Source organism: Muntiacus reevesi, chromosome 9, assembly GCF_963930625.1.
Source record: "Muntiacus reevesi chromosome 9, mMunRee1.1, whole genome shotgun sequence".
NCBI classification, from domain to species: domain Eukaryota; kingdom Metazoa; phylum Chordata; class Mammalia; order Artiodactyla; family Cervidae; genus Muntiacus; species Muntiacus reevesi.
In genome coordinates this window covers 42,925,897-42,938,777 of record NC_089257.1, presented here as the reverse complement: position 1 = coordinate 42,938,777, position 12,881 = coordinate 42,925,897, and the positions used below count along the sequence as shown (strand labels likewise).

General features: G+C 39.1%; 1 protein-coding gene across 1 annotated transcript; it reads left to right on the top strand.

The window, feature by feature from the left end:
• Positions 1 to 4,272: 4,272 nt before the first annotated feature.
• LOC136175860 (olfactory receptor 51I2-like) lies at positions 4,273 to 5,217 on the top strand. The gene has a single exon (XM_065946055.1). The coding sequence runs from the start codon at positions 4,273 to 4,275 to the stop codon at positions 5,215 to 5,217; it is 945 nt and encodes a 314-aa protein (XP_065802127.1).
• Positions 5,218 to 12,881: the final 7,664 nt, after the last annotated feature.

The following is a 12,881-nucleotide window of genomic DNA, read 5'->3' as shown; positions in this document are numbered from 1 at the left end:
ATGGATAGATCAACTAAATAGAAAATTAACAAGGAAACACAAGCTTTAAATGATACAATGGACCAGCTAGACCTAATTAATATCTATAGGACATTTCACCCCCAAACAATCAACTTCACCTTTTTCTTAAGTGCACACGGAACCTTCTCCAGAATAGATCACATCCTGGGCTGTAAATCTAGTCTTGGTAAATTCAAAAAAACTGAAGTCATTCCAGTCATCTTTTCTGACTATAATGTGGTAATATTAAATCTCAATTACAGGGAAAAAATTGTTAAAAATTCAAACATATGGAGGCTAAATAACACGCTTCTGAGTAACCAACAATTCATAAAAGAAATAAAAAAAGAAATCAAAATATGCATAGAAATGAATGAAAATGAAAACACAATAACCCAAAACCTATGGGATACTGTGAAAGCAGTGCTAAGGGGAAGGTTCATAGCATTACAGGCTTACCTCAAGAAACAAGAAAAAAGTCAAATAAATAACCTAACTCTACACCTAAAGCAACAAGAGAAGGAAGAAATGAAGAACCCCAGGGTTAGTAGAAGGAAAGAAATCTTAAAAATTAGGGCAGAAATAAATGCAAAAGAAACTAAAGAGACCAGAGCAAAAATCAACAAAGCTAAAAGATGGTTTTTTGAAAAAATAAACAAAATTGACAAACCCTTAGCAAGACTCATTAAGAAAAAAAGGGAGAAGAACCAAAGTAACAAAATTAGAAATGAAAATGGAGAGAGCACAACAGACAACACTGAAATACAAAGGATCATAAGAGACTAGTACCAGCAGCTCTATGCCAATAAAATGGACAACTTGGAAGAAATGGACAAATTCTTAGAAAAGTATAACTTTCCAAAACTGAACCAGGAAGAAATAGAAGATCTTAACAAACCCACCACAAGCAAGGAAATTGACACTGTAATCAGAAATCTTCCAGCAAACAAAAGGCCAGGACCAGATGGCTTCGCAGCTGAATTCTACCAAAAATTTAGAGAAGAGCTAACACCTATCTTACTCAAGCTCTTCCAGAAAGTTGCAGAAGAAGGTAAACTTCGAAACTCATTCTATGAGGCCACCATCACCCTAATTCCAAAACCAGACAAAGATGCCACACAAAAAAAAAAAAAAAAAAAAAAAAATAGAAAAAGAAAAAAAAAACTGCAGGCAGATTCTTTTCTCTCTCAGACACCATGGAGTTTCCCTGAAGGCTCAATGGTAAAAAATTACCTGCAATGCAGGAGACATCACTTTGACTCCTTGGTTGGAAAGATTCCCTGGAGAAGGAAATGGCGATTCACTCCAGTATTCTTGTCTGAAAAATCCCATGAACAGAGGAGTCTGGGTGTGCTATAGTCCAAAGGGTTGCTTGAGTCATACATGACTGAACACACACACAAAAACTCTATACTATTTAGGGCTTTCCTGGTGGCTCAGAGGGTAAAGATTTAGGTTCTGCCCAAAATGTGAATTTTAAGCCCAAAATTTGGGCATTTCAGATCTGAGTTCTCTGCTGAGAGTTCTGATTTTGAGACTGGATAGTTGGGATAGGAAGGATGCTGCTATGGAGCTTGGAGGAAAATTTTCCTCTTCATCATAAGGAAGCAGTTGGAATTTTATTTTCTCTTTGGAGAGAGGGCAGTGTCTCCAGGGATAGTTCTTTTTTTTCCTCCTTCTGTTGCCAAGTGACATCTAATCCTCGTTTTCTTCCCCCGTTACCAGCACAGCATCACACTCAGGCAAGCCAGGACCCCAGAGACTTTGGTGCCTAGGAACTCATAGTCAGAGACATAAAGTCTGCCTCTCTCTGGCTAGTTCCTGCTTGAGTTTCCTTCTGGAACCACTGTGAGCTCAGGCTCTTTGTCTTTCAAGCTGGCTCTCATTTCATTGTGCTCTTTCAGGTGAGTCTGAGATCTCTTTGTAGGCTCACAAGAAGTACATTTCAGCCTGTGACTTTCTCTGTGTTCCTGTGTGGGCCCTCAGTCTCTCAAGCCTCTGTGTCTCTGAGGGAATCTCTGTCCATGCAAGTGTGCTTGTGCATTTGCTGTGATTCATGTGGCTTATGATGGAAGGGTTTAAAGCAAATGAAAATGAAATTTCCTTGTGTCGGATTCTTTTGCTGGATCAGTTGAGATGATCTTGGTTGCTTTCCTTCTTTCTATTAAGATGACATATCATGTTGACTGAGTTTTGTCTCTTGATCCATTCTCAAATTCCAGGAGTGGATCCCAATTGGTTGGTAATAATGTATAACCCTTTTAATGGAAAAAAAATTAAAAATAAAATTCCAAAATCTTAGCTTCATATATATTTTCTTAAAAAAAAAAAATAAAAGTAATATACCTTCCAGCACCAGGTGTCCTCCGGGACAGCACTTTCAGATAAGGCTGAAGAGATGGCTCTATCAGTGAAACACACATGGCAATCCCATGACAGGGGCTGAGAGCTTGCCTCTATTCTATTCCACACAGTACCAAAGTCATGATACTGTCAGCATCACAGACCTGGAGAGATTTTAACCTCCTGGAACATCAGGCCCAAGGGGAGAAGGAGACTTGAAAACGCAGCAGTTAGCAGCTGCTGGAATTCTCCCCCCAGCATTTCCGTCAAGGATTACACAATTGTTGTAATTTTTGTTTGAACATGTTCACTGACAACAACTTATTATCTCATCTTGCAACTTTGACTCAGAAAAATTTTGCTTATCTGGATCCTAACTTGTTATCTTGTGATCTCCATCTTTCACTCATTACCTCCTACGCCCATCTGCATCCATCCTGCTGCAGTCTCTTCTCAGAACACAGCATCACTGGTTCCTTCAATGCTCTTTATATGACTTGGTCCCCTCTGTCTCTGTGTGTGGTGCATTGGTTTAAGTTTGATTTAGAGAATGGAACCCAGAACTGAATGTACTTCAGTTATGACCCTGAATAATTTGCTCATGCTTTTGTTAATTCATGAATTCTTGAGGGTATCTTTGTGCTAGAAACATGAAGCAGTGGGAGGCAAGAATGAACCAGACACAAGCTTACCTAAGATTTCAACGGAGAACAGAGATGTAAAGGCACTTCTCATAAAATAGAAGTATGTATAAAATATTTTAAAGTCATAGATGAGGCTATTATTTCACTTAAATAGTAAAGGAAAAGTTGCAGATAAAATAAAGGTGTTGACTATGAATGGCAGTGGGAGTTCAAAAACAAGGAAGAGGAAGATAAAGCAAGTAAATCTCCTAGTTGGCTTAAGAGGCAGGAAAAATAAATTTGCTCTGCCTGTGAAGGTGAAGATGACCAACTTCCCAATATCTCTACATTCTTCTTACTTAGGTGGCTGCAATTTCAGAAGGTTGGCAGCTGGGTTTCATAGGAAGGACCACAGGACTTACAGTTGAAAGAATTAGATTCTAGTCCCAATTTAGCCACTTAATGGCTTAAGGACAGTCAATTAACATGGTTGTTATGGGACTGAAATCAGGCATCTTTGTAGAGAAACAGGTGCCCTTCTGGTTATCCTTTATAGCACACAAAGACTGAATTATTTCCCTGAAGCTGTGTGCTCCTGGGTGCTGTTCTTACTCTTTGCCATCATTCATGTTCCTCCTCCATGCCATGGGTCAGGGCTAGTGTTTATAAGCCTTCATTTTTACTCTCTTGACAAATGAGGTTTGTCCATTCATACCATATGATATTGTGTTTACCTTTACAATGTCCATATGCAATAGATGTATTTTATCTATTTTAGATATAAAAACACAGAGGCTTTGAAAGGTTAAGTAACCTGTTCAAGGTCACACTGCACATAAACCGTAAATTGGGCTCTGAACTGAGGTCTGTGAGAATCCACTTGCGGAGGGCTAAAACACTGAACATATAAAGCTATTTTTTTCCATTTATTTCTTATATCCAAGTAAGAAAATATTATTATCTCTGCAAGTTAAATCATGTATTAACTGATGGATTATTGCTTTTGACCCATTTCTGATTTTTTCCATTGCTTCTCAATTTTTAAATGATGCTATCTCTCATAATATCTCTCAAATATTTCTTTTATGCATAAGATTTTAGGGTTCTGGCTGTCAGGGGAATAGCAGGTGAGAACATTTTTACAGGGAATAATGTAGATGACTCCAATTTCCTCCATGTCTTTCCGTCTCTCTCTTCTTCAGACTTTGAGGTTAGGTTGCTAAGGCAAACTTCATGGTTGAGAGCTAACTGATTTTTTTTTTTTTTTCCAAGTGGCAGGTAAACACTGATCACTGCTGTTGGTGACATGAAAGCTGAGAGCAATGAAAGTCTTGACCTCCTATCTGTCCTCCTGACTGGCATTCCAGGATTGGAGGCCCAACATGGCTGGCTGTCCATCCCCTTCTTCACCATGTACGTTGTAGCTATTGTGGGCAACAGCCTAATCATGGCAGCGGTGCAAGCGGATCCTGCCTTACACGAGCCCATGTACCTGTTTCTCTCCATGCTGGCTGGCACTGAGGTGGGTGTCTCTGTGTCCACACTGCCTACTGTCATGGGCATTCTTTGGCTTGACGCCCGCCGGGTTGACTTTGATGGCTGCCTTGCACAGATGTTCTTCATCCACACCTTCTCCTGCATGGAGTCAGGGGTCCTGCTGGCTATGAGCTATGATCGCTTTGTAGCCATCTACAATCCACTGCGCTACACAGCCATCCTCACCCTGCCCCGTATTGTCTGCATTGGTCTGGTCATTACACTGAAGAGTGTGACATTCATGTCTCCCCTTCCAGTCCTTTTGAGATTACTGCCCTATTGCCACACTAACATCCTCTCCCACTCTTACTGCCTCCACTCAGACCTGATCCAGCTGCCTTGTGCGGACACTAAGCTCAATAGCATCCTGGGTTTGGCCATTGTCTTGGCCACTTTTGGACTGGACTCACTGTTGATTGTGGTCTCCTATGCATTGATTCTTTACAGAGTGCTGGGCATTGCTTCTGGAGAGGGACGGTGGAAGGCCCTCAATACGTGTGTGTCACACATCTGTGCGGTACTTGTATACTATGTGCCTATGATTGGCGTGTCTGTGATGCATCGTACTGCCAAGCATGCCTCACCTCTGGCCCACACACTCATGTCCAGCATCTACCTCTTTGTCCCTCCTGTGCTCAATCCCATCATCTACAGTGTCAGGACCAAACCAATCCAACAGGGAATTGTCACCTTGTTTTCCCGCAAGAGAGAATGACTTTGAGTCATTCCAAAGGGGGAGGGACTTTGAATCAGTCCATAAATTCAGATGGTGTTTCTTCTGTGGGCAACGCTCCACACCAGGATTTCTGGGGAAGAATGGGAGTGAGAAATGCAAAACATTGTTTTGGGCTTGAATTTGGATCACAGGAGTTACTTTGAGGCTTTGCTATCTCACATGTTATCAACATAGGTGTGTCTGTGTGTGCCCATGCACCTGCCATCTCTGACTGTTATGATTAAGTTGAGATCTTGAATGCCCTTTGCCTGTTTTCCTGAAAGCTCACACCAAACAGTCTGACAAATAGGAAGTTATCTGTTGAGGCTTGAGACTTAATGATATTTGAATTGAAATATAACAAGGTCTTGTTTGGATGGGTCAGACAGATACTAAAAATCTCCTCCCAATAAAAGACCATCCTAGTAACATGACTTTGAACAAGATAAGTGTACTTTCTGGATTGTCCCAGATAGTTGTGATTTACACTTATTTTTCTCAGCATCGTTAATAATAGCAATCCCTTTTCCTCTCAAAAGTATCCTTGTCTAAACAGTAAATTTATGGTAAAACTATGTATAAAACAACTTCCTTTTTGTTATATATGAAATCAGACTCTTCCCCCCTGCTTACTATCCAATGGTGTCTACTCTCAACCTATTCAGTCTGTTTAGAACAGTGGCTACCAAAATTTCATACGCCAGGAGATTCTGAGGATGAAGAACAGCTGAGTAAATGGCCTCAACTTAGGTATCAAGTAAAATATGGACAACCTTACACACCAGGTTTCAGATCTGAAAAATCCCAATAGAAACACCAACAGAATTCTGTTTTGGTAGAGCTTTGGGTTCTGTTTCTCTGCTGTCTGGATTGTGCACTCCCCTCTGCTCTTATCCACACCATGCCCTGAGGCAGGTGGGCTTGTATCTTTCCCTCTGCTCCACCCGTTCTTTCAAACTGTCAGCAAGTTCTAGGTGGCACTTCTTGCTTCTGCCTGTGGGTGTCTGTTGGTTCCTGGAAACCTTTGGTCAAATGAGTATGTCTTCACCCCTCCTAAATAATAGAGGTCTGTGTATGGTGGATTGATAGGCCTGTGCTGCTTGATCAATAACTGGCCTCAGATCTCAGCCTCTCACACTTCAGATCTTAAAAATTCAAGAGAAATGTTTTTCTCATCGTAAGCTACTCTTCTTGAGCTCATCCGTGTCATCAGGGTCACCTTTAAACATGAACTTTTTGAAATGCTTGGCCTGTTTAAAATAGTGGTTACCAAATGTTTACATTCTCTATGTAAAATAATTAATAGGAAAAAGCTAGGTATCCTTTTAGGCATTTTCAGGTTAAAACCTAAAATTTTAGGTTTACTTTGTTGTTGAGCACACATTTTGGCTGTACTGGAAATATACTGAGGCTTCCCTGGTGACTCAGATGATAAAGAATCTGCATGAATTCCAGACACCCAGGTTTGATCCCTGGGTTGGGAAGATCCCCTGGAGAAAGGAATGGCAACCTACTCCAGGATTCTTGACTGAAGAATTCCATGAACAGAGGAGCCTGGCAGGCTGTTACAGTCCGTGCGTTGACAAAAAGTTGGGCATGACAGAGAGACTAATGCTTCACTCTCATAAATATATCAAGTTTAAAATAAATTGCTATATTACAGTTTAAAATAACTAATGTAAACTAAATGCATATTTTGATACCAAACATTATGAATTTAAATAGGCATGAACATATTCTTTAACATTCCATTCACATATTTTTATGTTATTCCCTTTTCTCCTCAAACTGAAATTTTTGTTTTACCTCCCCCATAGAGTTTCTAATGCATATATATTTTTCTGTTTGAAAAAATTTTAGTGGCTGCTCTTTCACAATACTTTCCAAGATATGCATATATATATTTAAATTTTATGTTTAAAATTTGCTCACACATAGAGCATTGTTCTAAAAATGTATTCTTTATTGAATTATTTTTCTGATATTAATACATAATTGATCATAACAACATGAGCATAATACAAATTTTTACATATTGAAAGTAAAATTTGATTTCAATCCATCTCTTAATGAGCTGCATGATTTTATTTTTTTGGTTCAGGAAAATATTTATTATTTATTAATTGATACCATTTGTCTTAATCTAGAATATGCTACTCTATCATTGGTGTCATTCACTTCCTCAAAATCTATGTCAATATTTCCAGTAGTGCTATTGATTGGTATCTCAGCAATGTTTACTATTTGGGATATACAATGGAAATATTAAATGGCTTTAATAAATGTTTCTATTCATATTTTTCCTTTTATAAAATTAAAATTTATTGTTATTACTATTTCATTTTTGTAAAGTGAGAAAATAAGACAGTAGAAAGGAAAAAAAAAAATAGTATAACAGAGGCACAGTCAAACCTCCTATTTTCCCAGACAAAGCCATTTCAGTAAAGAAACTATCTGGATGTTGACATCTAAAAATTTATTCTTACAAAAATATTTGTGCTCAAGCACTCCCAAAAATATCTTCTTATTTCCCTAGAGGAACAGGTAATCTATTTGAAGGCCACGAGGTTAGATACGCAGAGAAGGCAATGGCACCCCACTCCAGTACTCTTGTCTGGAAAATCCCATGGATGGAGGAGCCTGGTAGGCTGCGGTCCATGGGGTCACTAAGAGTCAGACACGACTGAGCGACTTCACTTTCACTTTTCACTTTCACACGTTGGAGAAGGAAATGCAACCCACTCCAGTGTTCTTGCCTGGAGAATCCCAGGGACAGGGAAGCCTGGTGGGCTGCCGTCTATGGGGTCGCACAGAGTCGGACACGACTGAAGCGACTTAGCAGCAGAAGTGGTTAGATATGCACCAATGACAGTGTCTATAAACTGTTAAGAAGGTGAAATTCAAGGTGAATTTCTTAGACAGATATTGATCAAATTTCACGGCCAAATATCACGGATAATTACTGCTTCTGGAGAGGTACTCAAAGACTTGGGATTATAAATAATATGTATATCTTTCATTAATAAGTGACTAATCATTTTCTTCATTTATCCAAGTAATATTTTTGAGTACCTACTACGTATAATGGCAGATATGTAATACTATTTTATTTTTGGATGCAGCATAGAAAATACATCTAAAAATTTAGCAAAGATGTTGGAGTAATTCTTGGGGCAAGTCAGATATTCCCTTCTAGGTTTTAGATGTCATCAGTGGATGAATCTACCAGTTAGCTGCAAGTCTAAAGGATGAATGTGCTTCAACACACTTAAGATATGTGATCAAATCTCATTTTGAGTCACATTACTTTCAGAGTCACTTCTTTTGTCATAGAAACCATCACTTCAGAGGGCATGATTGACTAGAACAACACTCAGAATGATGTTCAGATTATTCTTTTAAATTAATTAATTAATTTTAATTGGAGGATAATTGCTTTAAAATATTGCAATGGTTTTTGCTACACATCAGTGCAAATCAGCCATAGGCATACATACGCTCCCTCCATCCCGAACATCCCTCCCCCCTGCCCCCTGCAATTACCTCCCCAATCCATCCCTCCAGGTATTCACAGAGCACCGGCTTCTTTGCGTGCCCTACATCATTCATCAAACTCACACTGGTTATCTATCTACTTATGGCAATCTATATGTTTCAGTGCTGTTCTATCAAATCATCCCACCTTCTCCTTCTCCCACTGAGTTCAAAATGCTGTTCTTTATATCTGTGTCTCCTTTGCTGCCCTGCACATAGGATCATCGCTACCATCTTTCTAGATTCCATATATGCAGATTATTCTTTTTTACTACTTTATTATTTATTATTGATTTTTTTCACAGTTGTTCAAGAATCCAAATCTTAGAAAAATCCAGTGACACTTGTACAATTCATTTAAAACATTATTTTATAACATTATCTAGTATATCTTTTTGTGTCCAACTCTCTCAATGATTGTAACTTTAAATAACAACCTCCAAATGACAAAAGCAGAGATGCTTTGCAGTCTTGTAAGGTTAAAGATAAAGATATACCGTGTAATATGATGGCTACTAGCCACATGTGGTTATTGAGCTCTTGAAAAATGGCTGATTTGAATTGATATTTGTTGTAATGACATGTGGCAAGACTTTGGAGACTTAACATTTAAAAAAAGAATGTAAACTATCTTCTTATTTTTTAAATGTAGGTTACATGTTTAAAGATTACATTTTAGATATATTGGGTTAAACAATATATACTTTGAAAATACTTTAACTTATTTCTGTTTACTTTTCTAATATTGCTACTAGAAAATTGTAACTAACATATGCTTGTCTTATGGATCTATTGGGCAGAACTAGGTTTGAAGCCAAATTGTGTAAACTAATAAATTAAGTAGAGTGATACATTTCAATTAGCAATCAGCATTTCTTTGTTTAACGAATCCCATAGGTTCAGGGTCACCAAATTTCCAACATGAAGGGTAGAGAAAATATCTTATGTTTAGATAACTTTATAAATGTTTATATGTATATGTGATACATATTTTTCTAATATTTATTTCTTTCACCTACAAATTGTTGTGAAACACGATCATCTTTATTATGGAGACAGGTATTCCTCTATATTAAAACAATTTAAGCATGTATAAAAGAAGAGCATATTAGAAAGGGAAAATTCAAGAATAAATAAAATCTTCTAATTTTGACCTTTCAGCAGCAATGGTTAAAATAATTTTAGGCCATTCATTTCAAGATATATGATACCATCTTCAAAGATCCTGACCTATTTCCTCAATAGCATTTCTCACATAACAATATGTGGAAGTTACAAATACTTATACACACAAGTAGCTAATTTCTAAGAAAGAATGTGTACAGTAATGTAATATAATGAATGTGGTGCCTGCAATAAATTTGTTGTTGTTTAGTTGCTAAATCGTGTTGGACAGACTCTTTTATGACCCCATGGACTGTAGGCCTTCAGGTTCCTCTGTCCATGGGATTTCCCAGTCAAGATACTGAAGTAGGTTGCCATTTCCATCTCTAGGGGAATCTTCTCAAACCATGGATAGAACCCACATCTCCTGCGTTGGCAGGTGGACTCTTTACTACTGAGCTACCAGGGAAGCCCTGGCAATAACTTAGCCGGTTTTTAATACACATGATGATGCTAAACTTTTTCTGCCAATTTACAGGTTAAAAGTTGTTACTGGAGCTTTTAGTTTTACAAATATTACCCCGTATTTAATACACAATGTGGATACCATACTCATTTAAAATATTTACATACATATATTTATATATTTGTATATAAGATTACTCTTATCTTGGATGTGGGGTATCTCTTCACGACTTGCCCCTCCTGACCTTGAACGTGGAATAGCTCCTCCCAGCCCTCCTGCACCTGCGCAGACACCACTCCTTGGAGGTAGGGTAGCTCCTCTCGGCCTCCCCTGCACCGTCGCAGCCTGGAACTCTTGGTCCTGGCCCCTGACCTTGTGCGAGGGATAGCTCCTCATGTCCATGCTTCTGCGCGGTCCGTTGCAGCCAGAGGGAGGTGTTGCAGGAGGGCATCAGAGGGCAGGCACACTGAAACCATGATCACAGAAAACTAGCCAATGTGATCACATGAACCACAGCCTTGTCTAACTCCATGAAACTAAACCATGCCATGTGGGGTCACCCAAGATGGATGGGTCATGGTGGAGAGGTCTGACAGAATGTGGTCCACTGGAGAAGGAGACAGCAAACCACTTCAGCATTCCTGCCTTGAGAACCTCATGAACAGTATGAACAGCCAAAATGACAGGTTACTGAAAAGGGAACTCTCCAGGTTCCTAGGTGCCCAATATGCTACTGGAGATCAGAGGAGAAATAACTCCAGAAAGAATGAAGGGATGAATCCAAAGCAAAAACAATACCCAGTTATGGAGGTGACTGGTGATAGAAGCAAGGTCCGATGCTGTAAAGAGCAATATTGCACAGGAACCTGGAATGTTAGGTCCATGAATCAAGGCAAATTGAAAGTGGCCAAACAGGAGATGGCAAGAGTGAATGTTGACATTCTAGGAATGAGTGAACTAAAACGGACTGGAATGGGTGAATTTAACTCAGATGACCATTATATCTACTGCTGTGGGCAGGAATCCCTTAGGAGAAATGGAGTAGGCATCATGGTCAACAGAAGAGTCCGAAATGCAGTACTTGGATGCAAACTCAAAAATGACAGAATAATCTCTGTTCGTTTCCAAGGCAGACCATTCAATATCAAGGCATTCCAAGCCTATGCCCCAACCAGTACTGCTGAAGAAGCTGAAGTTGAATGGTTCTATGAAGACTTACAAGACCTTTTAGAAGTAACACCCCAAAAAGATGTCATTTTCATTGTAGGGTACTGGAATGCAAAAGTAGGAAGTCAAGAAACACCTGGAGTAGCAGGCAAATTTGATCTTGGAGTACGGAATGAAGCAGGGCAAAGGCTAATAGAGTTCTGCCAAGAGAACACACTGGTCATAGAAAACACCCTCTTCCAACAACACAAGATAAGACTCTACACATGGACATCACCTGATGGTCAACACTGAAATCAGGTTGATTATATTCTTTGCAGCCAAAAATGGAGAAGCTCTATACAGTCAGCAAAAACAAAACTGGGAGCTGACTGTGGCTCAGATCATGAACTCCTTATTGCCAAATTCAGACTTAAATTGAAGAAAGTAGGGAAAACACTAGACCATTCAGGTATGACCTAAATCAAATCCTTTATAACTATACAGTAGAAGTGAGAAATAAATTTAAGGAACTAGATCTGATAGACAGAGAGCCTGATGAACTATGGACAGAGGTTTGTGACATTGTACAGGAGACAGGGATCAAGACCATCTCTGTGGAAAAGAAATGCAAAAAGGCAAAGTGGTTGTCTGAGGAGATCTTATGAATAGCTGTGAAAAGAAGAGAAGTGAAAAGCAAAGGAGAAAAGGCAAGGCATTCCCATTTGAATGCAGAGTTCCAAAGAATAGCAAGGAGAGACAAGAAACCCTTCCTCAGGGATCAGTGCAAAGAAATAGAAGAAAACAACAGAATGGGTAAGACTAGAGGTCTCTTGAAGAAAATTAGAGATACCAAGGGAACATTTCATGCAAAGATGGGTTCAATAAAGGACAGAAATGGTATGGACCTAACAGAAGCAGGACTGTACAAAAAAGATCTTCATGACCCAGATAACCATGATGGTGTGATCACTCACCTAGAGCCAAACATCCTGGAATGTGAAGTCAGGTGTGCCTTAGAAAGCATCACTACAAACAAAGCTAGTGGAGGTGATGGGATTCCAGTTGAGTTATTTCAAATCCTGAAAGATGATGCTGTGAAAGTGGTGCACTCAATATGCTAGCAAATTTGGAGAACTCAGCAGTGGCCACAGGACTGGAAAAGTTCAATTTTCATTCCAATATCAAACTACCACACAATTGCATTCATCTCACACGCTAGTAAGGTAATGCTCAAAATTTTCCAAGCCAGGCTTCAGCAATACATGAACTGTGAACTTCAAGATGTTCAAGCTGATCTTAGGAAAGGCAGAGGAACCAGAGATCAAATTGCCAACATCAGCTGGGTCATCGAAAAAGCAAGAGAGTTCCAGAAAAACATCTATTTCTGCTTTATTGACTATGCCAAGGCCTT